Source organism: Felis catus, chromosome B4 (assembly GCF_018350175.1).
Source record: "Felis catus isolate Fca126 chromosome B4, F.catus_Fca126_mat1.0, whole genome shotgun sequence".
Classification (NCBI taxonomy): Eukaryota; Metazoa; Chordata; class Mammalia; order Carnivora; family Felidae; genus Felis; species Felis catus.
The window spans coordinates 76,042,583-76,069,191 of record NC_058374.1 but is presented as its reverse complement, the minus strand read 5'-3'; the positions used below and the strand labels follow the sequence as shown (position 1 = coordinate 76,069,191).

The 26,609-nt window shown below is 38.2% G+C and overlaps 2 protein-coding genes across 2 annotated transcripts; both read left to right on the top strand.

Annotated features, from left to right (window-relative positions):
- The first annotated feature begins 5,758 nt into the window (after positions 1 to 5,758).
- TUBA1A (tubulin alpha 1a) lies at positions 5,759 to 9,959 on the top strand. Its single transcript, XM_045061749.1, has 4 exons — positions 5,759 to 5,916; positions 7,980 to 8,202; positions 8,346 to 8,494; positions 8,765 to 9,959. Exons 1-4 carry the CDS (start codon positions 5,914 to 5,916, stop codon positions 9,743 to 9,745), a joined length of 1,356 nt encoding a protein of 451 aa, XP_044917684.1. The 5' UTR covers positions 5,759 to 5,913; the 3' UTR covers positions 9,746 to 9,959.
- A 15,583-nt stretch (positions 9,960 to 25,542) lies between these two features.
- Positions 25,543 to 26,184, top strand: LOC101096658 (high mobility group protein B1-like). The gene is given in 1 exon segment (XM_045061751.1): positions 25,543 to 26,184. A coding segment is annotated over 1 exon segment (642 nt).
- The last annotated feature ends 425 nt before the right edge of the window (positions 26,185 to 26,609 follow it).

Genomic DNA, 26,609 nt, shown 5'->3' with positions numbered 1-26,609 from the left:
TATATTCATAAATATAGAAATTAGAATTAGAATAGAATTAGAAATTAGAATAGAATTTCTTTCTATTCAAGGTAGTACAGAATAAATTGTGAAGTAGATAAAATTTGTCTTCAAATCCACCGTTTTCTCTTTTTAGTCATTATTTTATTAAGAAATTCTTAATTTATTAAGAAATTTTCAAACATACCCCAAAATAGAAAAAAAGGGTATAATGAACTCCATATACACATCATTAAAATTTAAAAATTTTCAAGAGTTTGGCCACAATTTTTATCTATCATCTCTTCCCTTGTTTCTTTCCTGAGGTATTTTAAAGCACATCTCAGACCTTATTTAATTTAATACACCATACTTCTGTATGCATCTCTAAAAATTATGGAAATTTTCTTACATTACCACACTGCCATCAACACATTTTTTATTTTTTTAATGTTTGTTTATTTTTGAGAGAGAGAGAGAGAGAGAGAGAGAGAGAGAGAGAGAGAGAGAGAGAACGAGGGGGGGAGGGGCAGAGAGAGAGGGAGACACAGAATCTAAAGCAGGCTCCAGGCTCTGAGCTGTCAGCACAGAGCCCGACATGGGGCTGGAACTCATGAACCATGCATGAAATCATGACCTGAGCCAAAGTAGGACATTTAACCAACTGAGGCACCCAGGTGCCCTGCCATCAACACATTTAATAAAATGAATAATAATTTGTTGGTATTATCTAATGATCAGTCCATATTCAAATTTTGCTGGTTATCTCTAAAATGTTTTACACTTGGTTTGTTGGAATCAGAATCCAAACAAAATCCATTGTTATACTGGCAATTAGTCTCTAAAATCTCTTCTAACTTTCAGCAGTCCCCCTTTCCCACCTTCTTCACCCCATGCCACCACTCAGTTGTTGCAGAAACAAGATAATTTGTCCCATAGAATGTCCCACACTTTGCGTTTTTCTGTTTGCCTCCCTGTGATGTCATCTGACTTGTTCCTATAAATGGAAGTTAGTTCTAAAAGTTTGGTTATAGGTTTAGCACAGCTGTTTCTGATGCACTTTCATAGGTGATGCTGTGTGCTTCCTATCAGATCACATCACAGGGTCGCAGGGTCTGATTGTCCCACTTTTAGTGATGCTAATATTGAGCAGTGAGTTCACTTAGTAATAGCTGAATCCTTTCATTTAAAAATTCCCCAACAGGGGCGCCTGGGTAGCTCAGTTGGTTAAGCATCTGACTTTGACTCAGGTCATGATCTTAAGGTTCGTGAGTTGGAGCCCTGCATGGGGCTCTGTGCTGACAGCTCAGAGCCTGGAGCCTGCTTCAGATTCTGTCTCCCTCTCTCTCTGCCCCTCCCCTGCTTGCATACACTCTCTCTCTCAAAAATAAACATTTTAAAAATTCCCCATCAATATTTTATCAGAGTTGTTATCCACTGATGATCTTTGCTTGAATAAATTACTTCATTAGGGGATGCAAGGGTAATTTTTCTAATTCTATTACTTCTATATTCACTAGTTGACATTACTCTATAAAACTCTATAAAACAATGATTTTCCCTAATTAATTTGGGTCATTTGGTTACCTTGAAATATAGTTTATACAGGAAATGCAGGACAAATGCTCAAATCTTTATCTGATTGCCAATGTGTAGAGTATGGAATTGCTGCCCTAGTTACTTCCAGTGGTGCAATGGTATCAGATGTTATTTTTAATTCACTTTTTTCCTATTTTTATTTTTCCTTTGTGGAATATCTTTATAAACTCATGGGTTTATATCATTAAATTTTTTTATTATAAATATGGTATAAATACAAAAATAAATAAAACATAATTTTATAGCATAACAAATAATTATAAAGTGAATATCTAGCTCTTATAACTCCTTTGCCTCCCTCCTCCCTATCAAAATCATCTCTCAGGACATTAGCTGAATTTTAAAATAATTTTAAATTAATATGTCCTTTTGCAGATTTTGAAGTATAAGATTTACTTCCATTATGGAATTAAAGCAGCCATATTAAGGATATGGGATCTTCATCTTAAAACTAATAGGCAGCCATTGATTTGCTTTAAGCAATGGTGTGACATGATCTGTATTATGTTACATGATCTGTGATATGTATGATAATAAGATCACTCTGGCTGTTGTGTGAAGACTGAACTGGGTGGGGTTAGGAGTATATGCAAAGAAAATCTAGAAGGGCACTGCAGTTGTCCAGGCAAAAGATGATGTACTTACTAGAGTGAAGGCAATAGAGATGGAAGAAAAGAATAAACTCTGAGAGAGATTTAGGAAGTAAACTTGATAGGACTTAGTGATCGATTCTATGCTGGTCAGAAAAAGAGAGGGAGCTATCAAGAGTAATTCTTCCTTCTGATTTGAGAAATCAGATATATGCTGCTCCATTTACTGAGCAAGAGAACCTTGTAGAAGGTGCATGTTTATGGGAAGGTAACTAGTTCAACTGGGGATACCTGTGAGAAACCCAGCCTAAGACTGGAAGTTTACTACACAATCTGAAACTAAGAAGAATTGTTAAGAAGTGATGGGCATATGGGGCGCCTGGGTGCTCAGTCGGTTAAGCATCTGACTTGGGCTCAGGTCATGATCTCACGGCTTGTGAGTTTGAGCCCTGCGTCGGGCTCTGTGCTGACAGCTCAGAGCCTGGAGCCTCTTCAGATTCTGTGTCTCTCTGCCCCTCCCCCACTCACACTCTGTCTCTCTGTCTCTCAAAAATAAACATTAAAAAATTTTTTTTAAAAAGAAGTGATGGACATATACAAAGGATTTGCAGCCTTGGAAATGAAAGCACTTACCATCTATTAGGAGTGACTAAGATCATATAGAATAAAATGAGTTAAGAGTCTAGGACTGAACTTTGAGAAACTCCAACATTTAAAGACTGGGAGAGGAGGAGGAACCAGCAGAGACAGAGAACAAGCAAACCAAAAATATATAAGAAGGAAACCCAGAAAATGGAGAGTTTTGGGATGCCTCGGTGGCTCAGTCAGTTAAGCGTACGGCTCTTGAGTTTAGCTCAGGTCATAAGCTCACGGTTCGTGAGATCAAGCCCCGTGTTAGGTTCTGCACTTAGATTGCGGAGTCTGCTTGGGATTCTCTCTCTCCCTCTCTCTCTCTGCCCCTTCCTCATTCGTGCTCTCTTGCTCTCTCTCAAAATAAATAAATAAACATTTTAAAAAGGAAAAATACTTATTAAATACCTTTAAATTACTACGCATTATAATAGTCAATTAAAATATGCACAGAAAGAAACCGTTCATTTAATTCAACAAACATGTGTAATGGTTAGTGTATGCTTGGCACTTTGCCAGGGACTAAGATTCACATTTTAATGGAGAAAAGGCGTAGACACACAAATAATTTAAATTCTACAAATATTATAAAAGAAAAGATGTTTTATGCTAATCTTACTGTGGACAAGAATGAATCCTTAGTAGACAGAATACTTATGCATGTATGTTTATGTAAGTTAAAGAAACTGACAGAAAAAAATAAGAAGCGAACTAGTAAAAAAATTTTCTAATAGTTTGCATGTCATTAAGTCAGACAATGAGGGAAAAAAGAACAGATTAGTTATTTCCCTTGCTCTCCCATTTATATATTTAAGGTTATCAGTGCTCAAATAATCTATTTCTGACCTAGATCTTATTGTTACTTATACCCAAGGGGAGAAAAAAATCCTCATTTGCATACGGAACAGAATAGCTCTGAGATAGAATTACAAAGAATCACTTGCATGAACACGCCTCTCTTTTGTTTAATCCTCAGTAAATTGCATAAGGAACTGAGACTACTGGGGAAATGACATATTCCTTTTATACTGTAAAGAAAATAAAATTCAAGACTGTGCCTCTCTCCATAAGGAAAGCTTTGCACACGTTACCATGGTCCAGCGGTGTTTCATTTACTTGATTATTAAAATTGTATAAGAAGTACTTTCAATGAGCTACTTATAAATCCTTAGACTGCTCAATGCCATTTAATTCCTATTTTTATTAAATGTACTTCTGGGTTCAGAACGAAGCATTCAAGTCGTCCTTAATTCTCCTGTCTTTTTACTGAAATAAACATTTATTTGGTAAAGGGACGGAGATAAGATGATGTTGAAGATTGTTTTTCCTATGAAATATGCAAGAAATAGATAAAATAATTTGTGTGTTGGGTTTTATTTTTTCTAGGGAGACGACTGCAGCAAATTTGAACAAGTAAAGCAGAGCTGTGGAAAGCAGGCTAGAAAAATCCATGGCAGCCATTGTCACACCACAACCTGCAGCAGCTGTCTCAAGTCCCTCCCTCCCACGCCTGCTGGGCTCGGCAGCCCAGCAGGAATGAATGGGCTCTGCAGAGCACTGTAAATGGTGCTGCAGACCCCAAAAATCTGTTGCTAAAAACCAAACATAAAAATTACCTGTCAAAATATAAATTTTCAACTTTGGTGGACATAACAAACCTTTTTACCTCTGAAATTTCATTAGCAATGTCAGGTGGTAATCAGTCCAAAGTCTTATTCTGCATAGCCCATCCTTGTTGATAATAGAGTCTTTCTAAATAGCAAAAGAATGTTACTGCAATCCATTTCCTAGGGGTGAAAGCAAAGCCTTTTTGTCTCGAGACGCAATTGAGCAACCACCAGAGTCTAGCTGAATAGCAAGGGTGTGAGGCTGGCTACATTTTCCACAGTTAGAAGCCCAATCTCTGAAGAGATTTACTGAATTCACACAAGAACTACCAAAAAAAAAAAAAAAAAGCAGTTATTGAGCTGACATGGTTGTCTGTGGATGGAGGCAAAATTACAAAATAGTCTTTTTTACATTGTATACAGCTCTCCTTTTTAATTTGGTATCTTAGTTTTTCTTCCCTTTCCAGAAAAAAAAGAAAGAAAGAAAGAAAGAACAATGCAGAATATTAACTACATGCACAGGTAGTAGCACCAGCTTCTGAACTCAATCCTTTCTCCTTGTATTTTCTCAATTCTATATCAGGAAAGACAATTCATTTTAAGGAACAATACACTACATAAAATATACTACAGGGACTTCTGGTAAAGGAATATTTCTAGGAGACTACTTAACTATGGTATGTTCATTAGATCTTAATTATCATGTTATAACTACTTGTGTGCTTCCATATTTAGTATGGTTTTCTTCCACGTTCCCTTTTTGTTTAGCTCTTTGGGGGAGGAGTGCATAAAAGGTCTTACGATAAATTACTTGAATCTGAAAAACCATTTTGGATGACTCTTATTGAACCTTTTTTATATTAAAAAAAATTACATTTACTCAAGCCATTTTAAGCATCATTCCCATCTTCTCTCCTACATTATTTGTAAAGCAATTAGAGATGTTGAAGCCGAATGTAGTGAAATTTAGAATACTCTGAGAGAGGGACTGGGAGTAATTTTCCGTTAAATATTTCATCTCAACACAAATTCTGCGATGTAAGTGTTGGGGAAAACCTACATTGGTGATTTTAGCTGTAGTGTGAGGCTTAAGCAATATAAAAATCATACAATTCAAGTTCTCTTTCTTCTCTCCCCCCCCCCCCCCCCGCCCCAACCCCACCCCATCATGGATGCTCGGCTGACTGTTTTTGCACAGTCTCTTTGTCTGAAGGATGCAAACAGTCTATGGATGCTAGGGAAAAAGGGGTGGGGGAGAGATTACCTCATCCCATGTCGTTTGCACCAATCACCACTCTCCTGTCGTGGCTTCTCCGGGCAGATTGAGGGGTCTGGACCAACAGGAAAAGGCCCCAGCCCATCCCCATGGTGACCGAGTTGTATATAGGGAGCCGCATCCGCCCATGTGCCGCAGGTTCTCTTACATCGACCGCCTAAGAGTCGCGCTGTAAGAAGCAACAACCTCTCCTCCTCTCCGCCATCTGCTCGGCAGCCGCAAAGCAGCAACCATGGTAAGAATCTTCTTTCTCTGGCTCTTTGTGGCCGTTGGGTGGGGTCGGTCCCCCAAGATCTACTTGGAAAGTCTTAAGCTCTCTTTCCTTTACAACTTCTTGGGTAAGGGTAGCCTTATGCTTTGTTTGCGAGGTTTGGCTTTGGGGCCCCAAATCCTTGAGTCTGGCCGCCGCCGCAGTGCGGGCTGAGGAACTGCGCCCAGGGCGCAGCAGAACCGTGGGGGAAGAACAAAGGCGGCGCAGAGGGAGTTCTTGTTATATGAGCCCTTCCAAGCTGCAGGCAGCCCATCTGTCGGTGACGAAAGGGTCTGGGCAGGGAAAGGCAGTCGTGGCGTCGCCTGCTCTGTCCCAGTGTCTGTGCGCACGGTTTTCGTGTGACTCGGGGAGGCTCTTTTCTTCCTGGCGTTGTTCCCAGGGGGAGGGAGAGAAGTCCCGAAAGACCCGGACTCAGTGGGTGTAGCTGGGAAGGGGGGGAGGGGAGAAGGACGGGGACAAAGCGGAGCCTTGGGTTAGTATTAAAAGATCCCTCCACGGCTCGTTGGCAGTTTAGGAAGATACCCGTATATTAACGCGAAAAAAAAAAAAGGTTAGTTTCTGTTCGAGCCCCTGGCAGCCGGCGTCAGGGCGGCGCAGGGGCGGAGTTGTTTGTTTCTGCCTTCTCTGGCCTTAAAGCCACTGGGCGGGGTTCCCCCTCACAAAACCTCTGTCATAAGACTTTTAATAAAATGCTTTCATCATTGTGGAACTGTAGGCGTTAAAAGGTTTTTCATTCACTGTTAAAGCTTAGATATTTTTTCTTAAGATGCAAAATCGCAATTCACTTGACAAGCACTTTAAAGTCTGGTCTGGGGCCGCCCCGCCCTGACTGACTCCGTGTGTGTGTGTGTGTGTGTGTGTGTGTGTGTGTGCGCGCGCGCGCGCGCGCACTTTCTGCTGGAAAGCCTCAGTTTGAGAGCCAAGGTACCCTAAAGCCCAGGATCCAGGGAAACGCCCTTCCCCTCCCCTCCTCTCCCCTCCCCCCCCACCAATATGTCAGTGAGTAGACAATGGACAGACAATGGAAGTTGAAGCCATAAAGACAGTAGAGAAGAAAATCTCTTATTGAACGTGATGAGTATGAATATTCGGTGGTGAGTAGAGAATCTCAAAATGAAAATACTATTTTGTTGTTTTAAATAAATACTTCATTATCCTTTCACTGGACTTTTATTCTTTGGTAGTTCTCCTGTGATATTTTTCTAATTTAGGAACTATTGTTTTAAAGATACTAACAATGTTTCAGTTTTTGCAGTGGAGAAGATTCTGGAAAGACTTCTTTTTAAGTAATGAAAATGCTGCAGACAAAGAACTATACTCTGTCCAGCTGTCTTTTGTTCTAGTGCATCTTCATTAATTCATTTCAATTTAGGCATATGGTCCCAGCTTGGGTCAGAGGAGGAAAACTGGCAGAATAGCACAATGAGATCATGTAGGCAGTTTCTGGAAATAGAACTTACTCTGTTAAATAATGTAGCAGACAGAACAGTCTAGTACCAGGCACAGCAAATGCAGCAATGCAGGAGGCAGACCTTATTTAGCTTCCAGTCCCCTAGGACTAATGGATCCTGCAGATAGACTGCAAAGGGGTGTGGCATCTAGCCTCAGCTGCAGCGCAGATGTCCATGTTAAAATTCCAAGTCATATGTACAAGAAACTCTCATCTTTATTTAAAGGGAATGCAGTAGTAATACTGATTCCAATTAACTAATGATTGAATTTAATTTACTGCATCTTACTAAATCTGTGCTTTAAATATTTTTTACATATGAAAAATTTCTCTTCAAGCATGGCTGGGGGAACAATGGGCTTGCACATGTATTGAACAGTGCAACCTTATTCAGACCACACCCATCTGCAGCATTTGGAGCAGGTGCTTTTCCTTAAACATTTCTATCGAGTTAGGGATAATCTCAAGTAAACTTGAAGAGTACCTGTATATGACTAGAAATATTTTCAGAAATTTACTGAAAATTCAAAATGCTAACACAATCTGATTTTAAATTTTCCTCTTTTCCTTCCCATAGCGTGAATGCATCTCCATCCACGTTGGCCAGGCTGGTGTTCAGATCGGCAATGCCTGCTGGGAGCTCTATTGCCTGGAACACGGCATCCAGCCCGATGGCCAGATGCCAAGTGACAAGACCATTGGGGGAGGAGATGACTCCTTCAACACCTTCTTCAGTGAGACGGGCGCTGGCAAGCATGTGCCCAGGGCAGTGTTTGTAGACCTGGAACCCACAGTCATTGGTGAGTTGGCCTCAGTAACCCAAGGGAGATCTCAGGGCTCTTGACACAGGAGGTCTGTCGTGAGGGCTCCATTGACACCCTGGGGTGGAGCAGGCGTGTGCAGGTTGTGAGTGACGGGTGGCTGCTTTGTTTTTCTCTTCCAGATGAAGTTCGCACTGGCACCTACCGCCAGCTCTTCCATCCTGAGCAGCTCATCACGGGCAAGGAAGATGCTGCCAATAACTATGCCCGAGGGCACTACACCATCGGCAAGGAGATCATCGACCTTGTCTTGGACCGAATTCGGAAACTGGTATGTTTGTTCTCCAGAATAAAGTAAATAATGACCCTAAGGAAGACATTTGAAATACGATCTTTTCTTTTCAAACACAGAATAGAAATATGATGGAGTGAGGACAACTGGTAAATTATTCCTTGATAGGGTTTTTAAATTTTCAACTGCAACATGAATTATTTGGTGTCATTTTATAAACGTCAATAAAGATATTTTAAGTGAAGAAATGCTTTGTAATTCTGGGAAGGTCTATTATAATCTGTCTCCTCTGTTCCTTTTTTCTCACAGGCCGACCAGTGCACGGGTCTTCAGGGCTTCTTGGTTTTCCACAGCTTTGGAGGGGGAACTGGTTCCGGGTTCACCTCCCTGCTGATGGAACGTCTCTCTGTCGATTATGGCAAGAAGTCCAAGCTGGAGTTCTCCATTTACCCAGCCCCCCAGGTTTCCACTGCTGTCGTTGAGCCCTACAACTCCATCCTCACTACCCACACCACCCTGGAGCACTCTGATTGTGCCTTCATGGTAGACAACGAGGCCATCTATGACATCTGTCGTAGAAACCTCGATATTGAACGCCCAACCTACACTAACCTAAATAGGTTGATAGGTCAAATTGTGTCTTCCATCACTGCTTCCCTCAGATTTGATGGAGCCCTGAATGTGGATCTGACAGAATTCCAGACCAACCTGGTGCCCTATCCCCGCATCCACTTCCCTCTGGCCACATATGCCCCTGTCATCTCTGCTGAGAAAGCCTACCATGAACAGCTTTCTGTAGCAGAGATCACCAATGCGTGCTTTGAGCCAGCCAACCAGATGGTGAAATGCGACCCTCGCCATGGTAAATACATGGCTTGCTGCCTGTTGTACCGTGGTGATGTGGTTCCCAAAGATGTCAATGCTGCCATTGCCACCATCAAGACCAAGCGTACCATCCAGTTCGTGGACTGGTGCCCCACTGGCTTCAAAGTTGGCATTAATTACCAGCCTCCCACTGTGGTACCTGGTGGAGACCTGGCCAAAGTACAGCGAGCTGTGTGCATGCTGAGCAACACCACAGCCATTGCTGAGGCCTGGGCTCGCCTGGACCACAAGTTTGACCTGATGTATGCCAAGCGTGCCTTTGTTCACTGGTATGTGGGTGAGGGCATGGAGGAAGGAGAGTTTTCTGAGGCCCGTGAGGACATGGCTGCCCTTGAGAAGGATTATGAGGAGGTTGGTGTGGATTCTGTTGAAGGAGAGGGTGAAGAGGAAGGAGAGGAATACTAAAGTTAAAAATGTCACAAAGGTGCTGCTTTTACAGGGAAGCTTATTCTGTTTTGAATATTGAAAAGTTGTGCTCTGATCAGTTAATTTGTATGTAGCAGTGTATACTCTCATATACAATTACTGACCTATGCTTTAAAACACAACGCTTTGTTATAGATCCAAGCTGTCCATTTCTCTGATGGGTTTGAATAAAGTATTCCCTGTCTTAAATGAATTCAGTCTTGTGTTTTCTATTTGGGGGTCTGATATTCATGTATTTAGTTCTGAGAAAGGATAACTTGACTGTGGTTTATACATGTTCTATAAAGTGACCTGTTTTTTTTATTTTAAATTTTAGTGTATTATAAAACTTATTCATTAAATACAAAATAACTAAAAATTACCATTATCCATGCAATTCTTAGTTTTCACTCCACTATATGTTAGTTAAACTGCTAGTACTCTTTAGAATTGGTATTTACTAATACACAGCCAAAGGTCTGGTTGCCTGCCAAGTCTCATACGACCCACATGAAATGATGAATATTCCAAATACATTATGTCTTAAGCTTATTTTCATGCATTCTCATCTTGGCTTGTGTCTAGTGCTGTCAGGCTTCCTCTTCTCTGGGTTCTCAGAAGTTTGCTCTCCTAGCAATTGCTCCCTTGTTCTCTACTTTCTTCTTTCCAAACTTATTTTCAGCTAAATGGCACAGTGGAAAAGCCTGATAAATGTATTCACTCTAATGTGTTAATTATATATCTTAATTTTAGCTTCCAAGTATATTATTTAAATTGGGCCAATAACTTCAAAGAACAAAACTAATAGTGCAGTTGTAGGAACCAGCACCAACATGGGGAGAGGAACAATTCTGGACCAATGGTTTCTTCAACAATAGAGTTCAGCTGCCAGTCCAACTGAACAAAAAGACCCAGAATAGCAAATTGTCTTGTACCATCACATTATCTTGTTCTACAATAATAGTTGTAATGAAATGATTTTTTGGTATTAACAGCTTATTTGATCTATTTTTCCTTTGACACTGCCAACAAGGGGGTGTAACACAATTTTATATATATATATATATATATATATATATATATATATATATATATATATTTAATATGTTACATATATATATTAATTTTGAGCGAGAGAGAGAGCACAAGCAGGGGAGGGGGCAGAGGGAGAGACAGAACCTTAAGGAGACTCCGTGCTCAGCACAAAGCCCAATGTGAGGCTCCATCCCATGATCTTGGGATCATTACCTGAGCCAAAATCAAGAGTCAGACACTCAACTGACTGAGCCACACAGGCGCCCCTAATACTACTATAGTTCCCGGAATCTGAGTTTAATGTAAGTTAGTGGAAATAATGAAAAATAAGAAATAAGCCGAAATCAACTAGTTTTACAGCCAATCCAATAGTGCTCAGCAGTTTTAACTAGAAGCCAATGTGTATAGATTTGGAAGAAAAAAAAGGAAAAGGCTTCGCTTATTTGAATAAAAAACAATGTGAAAACTAGATCAAATGTAAATTTTTAATATGCATTCCCAGCACCTAGCAAAATATAAGGAACATGGTAATGTATGTACAATGATTATTGGCTGAATGAGTATAGTGTAGGGTAAAAGAGATAAAACTATAAAATTTAAAAATCCCTATAATCTTAATTTTTATGGCAAATGACAGTATGAATTTATTATATATGTTCTATTATGAAAGAAAAAATTCCATAATTTTGCCCACTGAAAAGGCCTAGGACCAATTTAGGAATGAGCATCCCTACCACTCAGATGGTGGTCTCTAGATACTATTTTCTACTAAAAGGAATCAATGTTTAGAGATGTTCAAGCCTGGAGAAGAAAATATACAAACTCAGCCCCAAATAATTTCTCATTCCAGAAACTGAGGAAGATATCAAAGACTCAAAGTCATATCAAAAGGATACAGGAGTCAAGTAGAAGGGACTCTCATAGATGGTACAATGTAAGCATTGAAAATAATAGTGACTGCAGTGGGTTGAATCATAAAAAATATGTTAAAACCCATGAGCTCATAATATTTTTTGCGTGATTTACTTTTTATTTGAGAGAGAGAGAGAGAGAGAGAGAGAGAGAGAGAGAGAGAGTGCCTGAGTGGGGGAGAGGGGCAGAGGGAGACAGAGAGAATCTTAAGCAGATTCCACACTCAGCACAGCCCAACTCGGTGCTCGATCCCATGACCCTGGGATCATGACCTGAGCTGAAACCAAGAGTGGGACGTTCAACCTAGGCACCCCTATTTTCTGTGTGATTGAAAAAACAATTGGGGGTGTCTGGGTGGCTCAGTCAGTTAAGCGTCTAACTTCAGCTCAGGTCATGATCTCACAGTGAGTCTGAGCTCTGCATCAGGCTCTCTGCTGTCAGCACAGCACTTCAAATGCTCTGTCTCCCTCTCTCTCTGCCTCTCCCCTGATCTCTCTCTCTCAAAAACAAATAAACATTTAAAAAAAATTTTTAAACAATTAATGGGCCCCTGGGTGGCTCAGTTGGTTAAGCCCCTGGTTCTTGATTTTGGCTCAAGTCATGATCTCACGGTTGGTGGGATTGAGCTCTCTGTCAGGCTCCATACTCGAAGTGTGGAGCCTGCTTGGGATTCTCTCTCTCTCTCTCTCTCTCTCTCTCTCTCTCTCTCATCCTCCCCTGTTCATGCTCTCTCTGTCTCTCTTAAAATAAATACACATTTAAAAAAATATGAAGACAGTATGGCAGTTCCTAAAAAAAAAAAATTATAGAATTACTATATGATCTAAGAATTCCACTTCTGGATATATACCCAAAAGAATTTAAAGCAATGACTCAGACAGATATTTGTGTACCTGTGTCATATCAGCTTTATTCACAAGAGCCAAAAGATGGAAGCAACCCTAAAGTCCATTGATGGATGAATGGATAAACAAAATGTAGTATATACATACAGTATAATATTATTCAGCCTTAAAAAAAATGAAATTCTGACACATACTCCAAATGGATAAACTTTGAAAACATGAAGCTTAGTGAAATAAGTCATACACAAAAGGACAAATATTTTCTGATCCTACTTGTATGAGTTAACTACAACAATCAAATTCAGAGAGACAGAAAGTAGAATGCTGGTTACCAGGAGCTAAGGGGAAGAATATAATAGGAATTGTTTTTTAATTTTTTTAAGTTTATTTATTTATCTTGAGAGAGAAAGAGAGAGCTGAGGGAGGGGCAGAGAGAGAGAGAGAGAGAGAGAAGCAGAGAGAGAATCCGAATCCCAAGCAGGCTCTGAGCTGCACAGAGCCCAACGCAGGGCTCAAATTCACGTACGGTGAGATCATGAACTAAGCCAAAACCAAGAGTCAGGCGCTTAACTGACTGAACTATCCAGGTGCCCCAGAAATTTTTCTTTTTTAAGTTTATTTATTTTGAGAGGCGATGGGAGGAGAGGGTCAAAGATATAGGGAGAGACAGAATCCCTAGCAGGCTCTACGCTGTCAGCATAGAGCTTGACTCCGGACTCGACCTCACGAACCATGAGATCATGACCTGAGCCGAAATCAAGAGTTGGACACTTAACTGACAGAATCAACCAGGCGCCCCAATAGGAAGTTATTACTAAAGAGATACAGAGTTTCAGTTTGCAAAGACAAAAAAGTTCTGGGGGTACCCGACTGGTTCAGTCAGAAGAGTCTGCAACTCTTGATCTTGGGGTCATGAGTTGTGTGTAATATAAATAAACTTGAAAAATTTTTTCTGGAGATGAATAGTGGTGATGGTTGTACAACAATAAGAACGTACTTAATGCCACTAAATTGTACTTTGGCTGGCTCAGTTGGTAGAGCATGCAATCCTTGATCTTGGGGTTTTAAATTCAAGTCCCACGTTGGGTAAAGAGATTACTTAAAAAAAAAAATCTTTTCTAAAAATAATAAATCAATAAAAATAAATAAAAGTGTTAAAATTATAAATTATAAATAATTATAATTAAATATCATATAATTATATATTTATATAATATATATTTTATATAAATATTATGTATATTTATAGTTATATTATTTAAATATATTTATATTATATATTATATTTATAAATATATATTATATAAATATATAAATATTATTTATATAAATATATACTTATATATTATATAATATATAAGTATAATGTATACTTATATAATATATAAGTATATATTATATATTATAAGTTATATATACTATATATATTGTAAATCATATATTATAAAATTATATATTATATATATAGTTTCACCACAATTTAAAAACAACCAAAGTATAAACCAAAAACTAAAAATATATGGTTACCTGCAGGGGAGGGAACATGGTCTAACCAAACTCTATTTGTTGTATAGAAACGTAATTATAGGGGTGCCTGTGTGGCTCAGTCGGTTGAGTGTCCAAGTTCAGCTCAGGTCATGATCTCCCAGTTTGTGGGTTTGAGCCCCACACTGGGCTCTGTGCTGACAGTTCAGGGCCTCCTAGAGCCTGTTTCAGATTCTGTGTCTCCCTCTTGCTCTCTGCCCCTCCCCCGCTCATGCTCTTTCTCAAAAATAATAAAATAAACATTAAAAATTTTTAAAAAGAAACATGTAATTATATTACATAATTTTAATTACATAATTATACATATTATAATAAAGTATTAAATCAAGGTGGAAAAATCTCTAAAAATTAAAAGCAAAATGAAACAAATGAATATAACCATGCATCAAGTTGTAGCTTAACTACAGAGTTAATTCAGAATTATTTCACCTGACTTTATTTTTTTGTAAGTTTATTTATTTCGAGAGATAGAGTAGAGAGAGAAAGCACAAGTGGGGGAGAAGCAGAGAGAGAGAGGGAGAGAGAGAATCCCAAGCAGACTCCATACCATCAGCACAGAGCCTGATGTGGGGCTTGATCTCACAAACGGTAACATCATGACCTAAGCAAAAATCAAGAGTCAGACTCTTAACCAACTGAACCACCCATGTGCCCTATTTCACCTGACTTTAACACACAGTAATTTGCTTGTACATCCATAGTGAGATCTATCCCCAAAAAAGGACATCCAAAAGAACACAGCCATTTTCAGTAATCATATTATTAGTAATATTTATACTTTTGAAATTATTTATATTAGAATAAATAAAATTAATAATTCATTAATGTTATTAGTATACAAAAACCTTAAAAGTTAGAATTATATTACATATTCAAGAAAGTGGATGAGTTTTAAGTAGAGATATGGAGGAAAATCCAATTCTAGAGATGAAAAATCTGAGATAAAAAAGATACCAAATGGGTTTAACAGTAGATTAGACACCATAGAAAAAGATTAATGAATTGAAGAAAAACAGTAAAAATTATCCAAATAAACACAGAACAAAAAAAAACTGGAAAAAAAATGAATAAATGGATAATAAATAGAACACAAACAGAAACAGATTGAAGATGACTCAGCATTTTTAAACAGTTTGTAAAGCTTCAGGAATGAGACTTTAAACTTTTGGGTATTATTACATTTTCTCAATTACAAACTGCTTTCAACATAAAATACAGTGCTATAGATAAATTTAAAATAAATTTTATAAATCTATAAAGAGATTTTTAAAATGTTTATTTATTTATTTTGAGAGAGACAGAGTGTGCATGCGTGTTAGCGAGGGAGGGGTAGAGAGAGAGGGAGAGAGATAATCCCAAACAGGCTCCATGCTACCAGGGCAGAGCCCAATGCAGGGCTTGAACCCAGAAACCATGAAATCGTGACCTGAGCTGAAGTCCAACACTCAACCAACTTAGCCACCCGGGCGCCCCTAAAAAGATATTTTTAAGATTGGAATTACAAAATATTAAACACAAAATATTATATATATATACACACACACACACACATATACATTTTTTTTTTTAGTTTATTTTTAACTGTGCTAAAATACACATAGCATAACACTTGCCATCTTAACCATATTTTAAATATACAGGTCAGTAGTATTAAATGCATTCACATGGTTTGTACAACCAATCTCCAGAACTCTCCTTATCTTGCAAAACTAAAACTCTATACCCATCATATAACTCCCCATTTCTCCCTCCCCAGCCTCTGGCAACCACCATTTTACTTTCTGTCTTCATGAATTTGACTATTCTAGGTACATCTTTTTGTGACCAGCTTATTTCACTTAGCATAATGTCGTTAAGGTTCATCCATGTTATAGTATGTGTCAGAATTTCCTTTCTTTTTAAGTCTGAATAATATCCCATTCTACAAATATACCACATTTTGTTTATCCACTCATCCATCTGTGGACATGATGGTTGCTTCCACCTTCTGGCTCTTGTGAATAGCGCTGTTATGAACATGGGTATATAAATATCTCTTCCAGACCCTGCTCTTAATTCTTACGGTTATATATCCAGAAGTGGTATTGCTGGATCATGTGGTAATTCTATGTTTAAATTTTTTGAGGAACTGCCATACTCTTTTCCATAGAGTTTACACCATCTTACATTCCAACAGTGTACAACAGTTCCAATTTCTTCATATCCTTGTCAACATTTGTTATTTTCTATTGTTTTGTTTTTTGATGATAGTCATTTCAATGGGTATGAGGTGGTATCTCATTATGGTTTTGATTTGCATTTCCCTAATGAGTGGTGATGTTCAGCACCTTTTAATGTGTAAATTGGCCATTTGGATATCTTCTTTGGATAAATGTCTATTCAAGTCCTTTGTTCACTTTTTTTAGCATAATTCTTTTTTATTGAGATACAATTGACATATAACATTATAGTAGTTTCAAGTATACAACATAATTACTTGATATTTATATATAGTGCAGTGATCACCACAATAAGTCTAGTTAGTATCTGTCAGCTTACATAGTTACAAATTTTTTCTTGTGATAAGAACTTTCAAGACTGGGGCAGTCAGTCAGTTGAGCATCTGACTTCAGCTCAGATCATGATCTCATGGTCTGTGAGTTCGAACCCTGCATTGGGCTCTGTGCTGACAGCTCAGAGCCTGGAGCCAGCTAAGGATTCTGTGTCTCCCTCTCTCTCTGCTCTCTCTCTCTCTCTCTCTCTCTCTCTCTCTCTCAAAAATAAACATTAAAACAAAAATTTTTTAAAAAAGAACTTTTAAGACTTGCTCTCAGCAATTTTCAAATATGCAATATAGCACTGTTAACTATAGTCACTATGCAGCATGTTATATTCCCATGAGTGATTTATTTTATAACTGAAAATTCGTACCTTTTCACCACCTTCACGCATTTTGACCACCTTTGACCCCATCCCCCTACCTCTGGCAACCACTAATCTATTCTCTATGTCTACTAACATTTGCCCACTTTTTAACTGAGTTAATATTAAAACATTAAAAATATTTTTTAATTTTATTTAAATCCAAGTTAGTTAACATATAGCATAATAATGGTTCAGGAGTAGAATTTAGTGGTTCATCACTTACATATAACCCAGTGCTCATCCCAACAAGTACCCATCACGCATTTAGTCCATCCCCCTACCCAGCACCCCTCCAGGAACATTCAGTTTGTTCTCCGTCTTTAAGAGTCTCTTATGCTTTGCCTCCCTCTCTGTTTTTACCTTATTTTTCCTTCCCTTCCCTTCCCCTATGTTCATGTGTTTTATTTATTAAATTCCACATGAGTAAAATCATATGATATTTATCTTTCTCTGACTTATTTCACTTAGCATAATACATTCTAGTTCCATCCACATTGTTGCAAATGGCAAGATTGCATTCTTTTTGATTGCCAAGTAATATTTCATTGTTTCAATATTTCATTTCATATATATATGTATGTGTGTATATGTATATAATTGGTGTGTGTGTATATATATATATATATATATATATATATACATATACATATATATAAAACACATCTTCTTTATCCATTCATCAGTCAATGGACATTTGGACTCTTTCCGTAATTTGGCTATTATTGACAGTGTTGCTATAAGCATTGAGGTGCATGTGCCCCTTCGAATCAGCATTTTTGGTCCTTTGGATAAATACCTAGTACTGCAATGGCTAGGTCATAGGATAGTTCTATTTTTAATTTTTTGAGGAAACTCCATACTATTTTCCTGAGTGGCTGCACCAGTTTGCATTCCCTAAAACATTTTTAACTACTCTTCAATCTCTGAGGTTCTAAGAATCTTGAGATAATTAAAATGTAAAAAATTAGGGGTATCTGGGTAGCTCAGTCGGTTCAGCATCCAACTTCGGCTCAGGTCATGCTCTAAAGGTTCGTAAGTTCGAGCCCCACGTTGGGCTCTGTGCTGACAGCTCAGAGCCTGGAGCTCACTTTGGATTCTGTGTCTCCCTCTCTCTCTGTCTGCCCCTCCCCTACTCATGCTCTCTCTCTCAAAATAAATAAATAATTAAACATTTTTAATGTAAAAAATCAAAAATTGACAGTAAATATTTTAGTCTTGAGTCTTGAGACTATCATATGAATTTTATAATTCTCCTCTGTGTATTAATTCCTTCAATTAAAAAGTAAAAAGTAACAATACTTACCCTATCCTTTTTCTGTCTTTAATTGGAATGTAGCTTTTGGCCTTGAGACATTATAAACAAAAAATATTATAAGTTTATCAATATATGGAAAAATATATATCAAGGTAAGAATTTTATATTATTTACATGTTAAGAATATCAGAAAGGATGTTGAATTTTATTAAATGTCTTTTCAGTAATATTTGGAGATTGACATGATTTTTCTTCTTGAACATATTATGATGAATTATTTTAAAAGCTTTCCTAATGTTGGATCATCATTGCATTTTCCAGTACAAAAATTTTGGTTATGGTGAGTATTCTTCTAATGTGCTGCCAGATTCTATTTGATAATGTGAATTTTCACTCCCACCAGTAGTTTATATAAGCATACTGCTAAGTCATTTATATTATCTTTTAATATAGACTGTGGCATCACACCAGGGCACATTCTAGAAAAAAAAAAAAAAAAAAAAGTGATCCTACCCTGAGTTTATACAGTGCAGTCCAGGCAAGTTGGCCTTTGACGATCTAGCTTAATTGAGAGACAGAATTTAGAGTATCAAAAGCAGGAGTTCATTCTTGATGACTAGAGGGGTGAAAATAGATATCCTTGTCTTATTTCCAATCTTAGGGAGTGTTAAATATTTCATGATTGAGTACGATGTCAGTTTTCAGTTTTTCACAGATGTTCTTTCTTTTTAAAGTTTATTTTGAGAGAGAACGAGAGAATGAAAATGAGAGAGAGGGAGAGAGAGTATCCCAAGCAGGCTCCGTGCTATCAGCATGGAGCCTGATGTGGGGCCTGATATTACGAATTGTGAGATCCTGACCCAAGCCAAAATCAAGGGTCCGATGCTTAACTTACTGAGCCACCCAGGCACCCTTCATAGATATGCATTATTGGATTGTTGAAGTTTCCTTCTATTCCTAGTCTGCTGAAAGTTTGGAGGTTTTTTAATAAATGGATGTTAGATTTTGTCAAATTCTCTTTCTGCATGCATCTGTTGAGATAATCATGTTTTTTTTAAATTCTATTGATACAGTGAATTAGATTCATTGCCTTTTGAATATGAAATCAAAGACAAATCTACCATGAGCATTTTCAAATTTCTAACCATTTCCCTCATTTCTATAGGTACATGGTATTTCTCCTATCAAGAAATAAAGCCTATTCCTCTCTCCTTAAATCTTCATTGGACTTATGATTGAGCTGATTAATAGAATGTGACAGAAGGAATCTGTGCCAGATCCAGGTCAATCTCTTAAGAAGGCTGGCAGCTTGTTTTCCCTCAGAGAGGTCATGTGGAAAACAACCAGGGCACCCCACCCAATAGCCGCCACAAAGACCCCAGACATGTAAATGCGACTATCCTAGATATTCTAGCCCCAGATGCGATCCGGCGGAATGCAACTATGTGAATGAGCCAGATAACACCACATGAAACACAGCAACCGTCCATGACCCATGTAATCATGAGAAAAAATGAACAACTGTTTTAAGTCAGTAAGTTTTGGGGTAGTATGATAAGTAGCAACAGATAACTGAAACAAGGCTTACACACACATCTGGGGGGGGGATACAGTTTTCATCAGATTCTCTAAAGTGATTAAAACTACTAGAAAAATTAAAAGCTGAAGATTACTTAGGGAACACCTCATAAATATTCCTTTTTTCAGTGTTTTTGATAGTTTTAACAGCAGTGTGCTTAAGATACAATCTTTGACCTCTGTAAGTAGAGTAAAGGTATTGGATTTGGCAATTAAATAAAAGGTCATATGCTTAACAATATAAAGGGACTGACAACCTAAGGTGAAAAATGAGAAAACTTACTGGACCATTCCTCTTCTGTTCTGAAGTAAGTTTAGGTAGTATTTTAGAGCTAGACCAAAACTCTTCACAAAAAACATGCGAAAATATACACACAAAACTTATACAAGAAGAAATGAACAAAAGCAGACCCAAAATTCAACATAATAAAATATGGTAAAAAAAAAAAAAAAAGAAAGTAGTTGCATACATGAACCAGCCAGATGTATTCAACTACCATCATAAGTAGCACAGCCACAGTGGGAAGTGAGTGTGATCTGAAACTGAGTTAGAGCCTGTCCCCATAGAGTCCAGATAAAAATGACTAAGACATAGCATTGCTGCTATCTGGTAAAAATAACAGTACTGTAGACCATTAGTTCCAATCCAGTAAAAGATGTAATAAATCAGAAGGGTACAAGATAATGTGACAAAGAGAAGCTAATAACCTTGGAAAAAAGAGCTTGAAGAGATCAGGCCAGGTACTCAGAAACAGTTCAAAGAGAATGAATCAGGTACCTAGGTGGAGGCCTGCTAGGCAGTCTGTCTGACTCCCATGTTGGCATTATTTAGGGAAGCAACAGCTCTTTCAAGTGTCCAGGATGCTGAAGGCCAATATGTGCAAGGTCAGACCTGGAGACGGAGGCAAAACCAAGGATTCTAGGTGGCATTCTCAGGAATCCTTGCTGCAGCATATCACAGAAAGGCCCACCCCAGTGACAATTTCCCAGAAAGCAGACCAAATGAGTTAAAGGCCAAAACTTGTGAGGAAACCCTCAATGATGAGAAAAATGAGGTGAGAACTAAGAAAGATGATTTGAATGCTACACTGGAAAGACTAGAGCAACAAGCACTTGGAGAGATTATGTAAGGATCAGAAATATGGGTGCAGCCAAGCTGGGTCCCTCTGACTTAAGATCTCTCATAAGGTTTCAACCATCCTGTTGGCCAGGATGCAGTCAATATGAAGGCTCAACTGAGGGAGGATTCACTTCCCAGCTCATTCCTCTGGTTGTTAGCAGAATTCAGTACCTATTTTGAGAGCCTCAGTTCCTTGCTGTTCAGTTGAGGGCCTCAGTTCTTTGCGGCCTGTTGCCTGGAGACCTGTGGTTCCTTAACACATGGGCCTCTTCAAAGGGCAATACACAACATGGCAACTGGGTTCCCTCAGAACAAATTAGAAGGAAAGCAAGAGAGAACCCCCAAAACAGAAGCCACAGTCTTTTTGTAACCTAACCTTAAAGTGATATCTTATTATTTTTGCTATATTCTATTAGAAAAATCAGTAGATCCAGCCTATAGTCAAGGAGAAAGAATTACATAAGGACATGAATACTAGAAGGGGAACAATGGGGGCCATCTTAGAGGCTGTGTATCATAATTACTCAGCTCTAAAAATTGTATCTCTGTATTTAATTGTTGCAAATGTCAGATTACTGGGAGTTAGGATCTCATTGGCCCAGTCTGGGTTAGAGTTTTTTCCTGTGGGTTGGTCAACCTTGGCTAGAGGGGGCAAGATCATACAGTACAGGCCATTTCTAGGGTATAGGAAATTGTTGTAGGCTTGTTAGCCACATGAAAATCTGTTATAAAGATAACTATCAAGCTAGTATTAGAATTGCATAAAAACTAACAAGATTAACTTGAGATTTAGGATTGAGAAATAAAGCTATGACATGTTTTCATTCAGTTTCATTGATTATTGCCTTATTCTCTAGAGCTGAAGGGAGAGAGTAAGCATTATTTTGTCACCTGGAGATGCAGATACAATTTGATGGGATAATTTAGACGTGTCTTGTCTAAGCAAAATTGGAAGACTCCCAGAGTTATGAAGGAGGTGGTAGGGAAAATAATAAAGAAAATAGTGGCTATAGTGGAAAAAATATCAATAAGGAGATCAATTTTAGGGGCACTTGGGTGGCTCAGTTGGTTAAGCATCCAACTTCAGCTCAGGTCATGATCTCACAGTTCATGAGATCGAGCCCCACGTCGGGCTCTGCTGACAGCTCAGAGCCTGGAGCCTGCTTCAAATTCTATGTCTCCCTCTCTCTCTGCCCCTCCTCCCGTTGCACTCTGTCTCTCTCTCTCAAAAATAAATAAACATTAAAAAAATTTTTTTAAGATAAATTTTAAATGAAAAATTCACTTGATACCCTTGAAATTCAAGCATCCCAAAGGTAAATAGAAAATCATATTTGGGGAGTGCCTGGGTGGCTCAGTCAGTTGAGCATACGACTTTGGCTCAGGTCATGATCTCAGGGTTCGTGAGTTTGAGCCCCACATCGGGCTTGCTGCTGTTAGCACAGAGCCTACTTCAGATCCTCTGTCCCCCTTTCTCTCTGCCCCTCTCCTGCTCGTGCTCTCTCTCAAAAATAAATAAACATAAAAAAGAAAAGAAAAGAAATCATACTTGGGGCACTTGGCTGGCTCAGCCAGTAGAACATGTGACTCTTGATCTCAGGGTTGTAAGTTCAAGCCCCACGTTGGATGTAGAGATTACTTAAAAACAAAATCTTAAAGAAAAGAAAAGAAAAGAAAAGAAAAGAAAAGAAAAGAAAAGAAAAGAAAAGAAAAGAAAAGGAAAGAAAAGAAAAGAAAAGAAAATCATCTTTGCTGACACTGATACAATATTTACAAAAAAGCAAATAACTCAAGGTAGGCTGAGTATCCCTGTTCTTCTTCAATTGTCTTATTTTTATTCTCTAGGGCATTCTGCTGTCAGTAATGGTGGAGTATCTTGTTGCAGGCCAACCCTGCAGCAAAAAACAATCAGAAAATATGAACAAAGTTAAAAATGTAAAAATCTATTCACAGGAATCAGAGAGCTCCCAAGCCAATTGAGGAGCTAAAATCTCAGACTTCTCAAGTACAAAGAGGTAAACCTGACATTAAATGTCTCTTTTCCCTTAAAGGCATTACTGATTCAACAGTAGTAATGAGAGGCTAAGAAGCTGAGCAGAAAGCAGAAGCTAAAAGGCTGAGAACTGGTCTTCCTGTAGTCTTACAGAGCTTGGGGGGAAAAACTGCTCAGGACCCACCAAGATAAAGGAACTCCACTTCCCCCTTGCATATTTTTAAAAATTTTTTGAAATGTTTATTTTTGAGAGAAAGAGAGAGAGAGACTGAGCATGAGTGGGGGAGAGGAAGAGAGAAAGGGAGACACAGAATCTGAAGCAGGCTCCAGGCTCCGAGCTGTCAGCACAGAGCCCGACACGGGGCTCAAACTCACAAACCGTGAGATCATGACTCGAGCTGAAGTCAGTCGCTTAACTGACTAAGCCACCCAGGCGCCTTCCCCCCTTTACTTTTAGTTGGGACTCCCAAACGCCTATACATCAGAAGATACCAGCCCTTGTAAATACTAAAGCTCAGCTTCTCATCAACTCAATCCCTGGTTTGATTAAGGTGGTCTAATCTTACCCTGACTTCCAGAAGCAAAAGTCACCTCTTGCTGCAGAAATATAACACCATCCAGGGACTCAAATTATCTCTTTAATTTTTCATAAACCACTTTCAGTATTAAACAAAAAATACCAGTATTCCACAAACAAGATCAAATGACAAAAACTGAAGCAGAAGAGAAAAGGATCCATAGAAGAGTCAGATATTGGAATTATCAGACATGTACTTTAAAATAACCATAATGAGGGGCACCTGACTGGCTTAGTCAGTAGAGCATGTGACTCTTGATCTCAGGGTCATGAGTTTGAGCCCCACACTGAGTGTAGAAAATTCCGAAATAAATAAATAAATAAATAAATAAATAAATAAATAAATAAAGCAACCATAATGAATAGGTTTAAGAAGTTAAATGACAAGATAGAGAAATTCAGCAGAGGAAACTGTATAAAATATTAAATGAAAATTCTAGAACTGAAAAATAATCACATTTAAAAATTCAATGGGGCTTAACAGCACATTGGACATAAAGAGCTAACTAGCGAACTAGAAGATAGGTCAGAAGAAATTATCCAGAGTGACGATAAGGGGGGAGAAAAGAGGAAAATAGAGAAAAGAACATAAAATACACATAAGACTGTAAAAAATAAAATCTTTGATATATAGCTGATTAGAGGACCAGAAGAGGGAGACAATGGGATAGAAACACTATTTGAAGAGAAAATAACCAAAATATTTCCAAAAGTAGTGAAGGAACCAGAGTCACAAATATAAGAAATTCTCTGAACTCGAGCAGAACAAATACAAAGAAAAGCATACTTCAGGCATATCATAGCGAAGTTGCTAAAAACCAAAGATAAAGATAAAATCTTAAAAGAAGTCATGGGGGAGGGGGTTAGTAGAGGGACATACCTTCAAAAGAACAATAAAGCTAATAGGTAGCTTCTCAACAAATTGATGGAAGCCAAAAGATAATGGAATGATATGTACAAAGTGTTGTAAGATAATAACTGCCAAACGAGAATTTTATACTCAGTATAAAAAAGTTCTTCAGAAATGAAGCCAAATTAATATATTTTCACACAAACAAAAACAGAAAACTTGCCAGCAGCAGATCTTCATTAAAGGAACCCCAAAGGGAGTTCTACCAAAAGGAAAAGGATCCCAAATGGAAGCACAGATATGCAAAAAGAGATTTCGAGCAATAAAAAGAGCAATAAATATGAAGATAAATTCTGATGAATAAGAGCTTACATGTAAAGATTATGAGAGCAGATAAAAACAAAGAATTTCTGGAATGAAAACTATGATCTCTCAGGGAAAAAAATGCAGATGAATTGAAGGAGAGAATATTTACTGGCAAGATCTGAACTAGTGACTGGAAAGTTGAGCAGAAGAGCTATTTCAAAGCAAAGAGCTGAAATACAAACAGAAATCATAATGGAAAATATAAGACTTAGACATAGATCCAGGAGACCTAGTATGCAAGTAATAGCAGGAAAAGAGGACAGATGGAGAAAAGGTGATACTTTAAAATGTAATATAGATTGCTGGATACAAAATTATACAAAAATCAGCTGCATTTTTATATACCAAAAGTAATTGGAAATTTTAACTTAAAAAGGATATCATTCATAATAGCATCAAAAAACATATAACATGCCTATGAATAAAATTACCCAAATTGTTCAAGACATACTTTAATGAAACTTTATTGAAAAACACTAAATCAGGGGTGCCTGGGTGGCGCAGTCGGTTAGGCGTCCGACTTCGGCCAGGTCATGATCTCGCGGTCCGTGAGTTCGAGCCCCGCGTCAGGCTCTGGGCTGATGGCTCGGAGCCTGGAGCCTGTTTCCGATTCTGTGTCTCCCTCTCTCTCTGCCCCTCCCCTGTTCATGCTCTGTCTCTCTCTGTCCCCAGAATAAATGGACGTTGAAAAAAAAAATTAAAAAAAAAAAAAAGAAAAAAACACTAAATCAGAACCTTCAAGAGGAGGACAGGGCACTTGGAGAGTACAATTCAAGAAGGATCAGAAAAACTTTCTTGGCAAAGAAAATAATTAAACATGGGCAAAGGAGATCCTAAGAAGCCGAGAGGCAAAATGTCATCATATGCATTCTTTGTGCAAACTTGCTGAGAGGAGCACAAGAAGAAGCACCCAGATGCTTCAGTCAACTTCTCAGAGTTTTCTAAGAAGTGCTCAGAGAGGTGGAAGACCATGTCTGCTAAAGAGAAAGGAAAGTTTGAAGACATGGCAAAGGCGGACAAGGCCCGTTATGAAAGAGAAATGAAAACTTACATCCCTCCTAAAGGGGAAACAAAAAAGAAGTTCAAGGATCCCAATGCACCCAAGAGGCCTCCTTCGGCCTTTTTCTTGTTTTGTTCTGAGTATCGTCCAAAAATCAAAGGAGAACATCCTGGCCTATCCATTGGTGATGTTGCAAAGAAACTGGGAGAGATGTGGAATAACACCGCTGCAGATGACAAGCATCCTTATGAGAAGAAGGCTGCGAAGCTGAAGGAAAAATATGAAAAGGATATTGCTGCATACCGAGCTAAAGGAAAGCCTGACGCAGCAAAAAAGGGAGTCGTCAAGGCTGAAAAAACCAAGAAAAAGAAGGAAGAGGAGGAGGATGAGGAAGATGAAGAGGATGAGGAAGAGGAGGAAGATGAAAAAGATGAAGAAGATGATGATGATGATGAATAAGTTGGTTCTAGTGCAGTTTTTTTTTTTTGTCTATAAAGCATTTAACCCCCCTGCACACAACTCACTCCTTTTAAAGAAAAAAAATTGAAATGTAAGGCTGTGTAAGATTTGTTTTTAAATTGTACAGTGTCTTTTTTTGTATAGTTAACACACTACCAAATGTGTCTGTAGATAGCCCTGTCCTGGTGGTATTTCCAATAGCCACTAACCTTGCCTGGTACAGTATGGGGGTTGTAAATTGGCATGGAAATTTAAGGCAGGTTCTTGTTGGTGCACAGCACAAATTAGTTATATATGGGGATGGTAGTTTTTTCATCTTCAGTTGTCTCTGATGCAGCTTATACGAAATAATTGTTGTTCTGTTAACTGAATACCACTCTGTAATTGCAAAAAAAAAAAAAAAGTTGCAGCTGTTTTGTTGACAT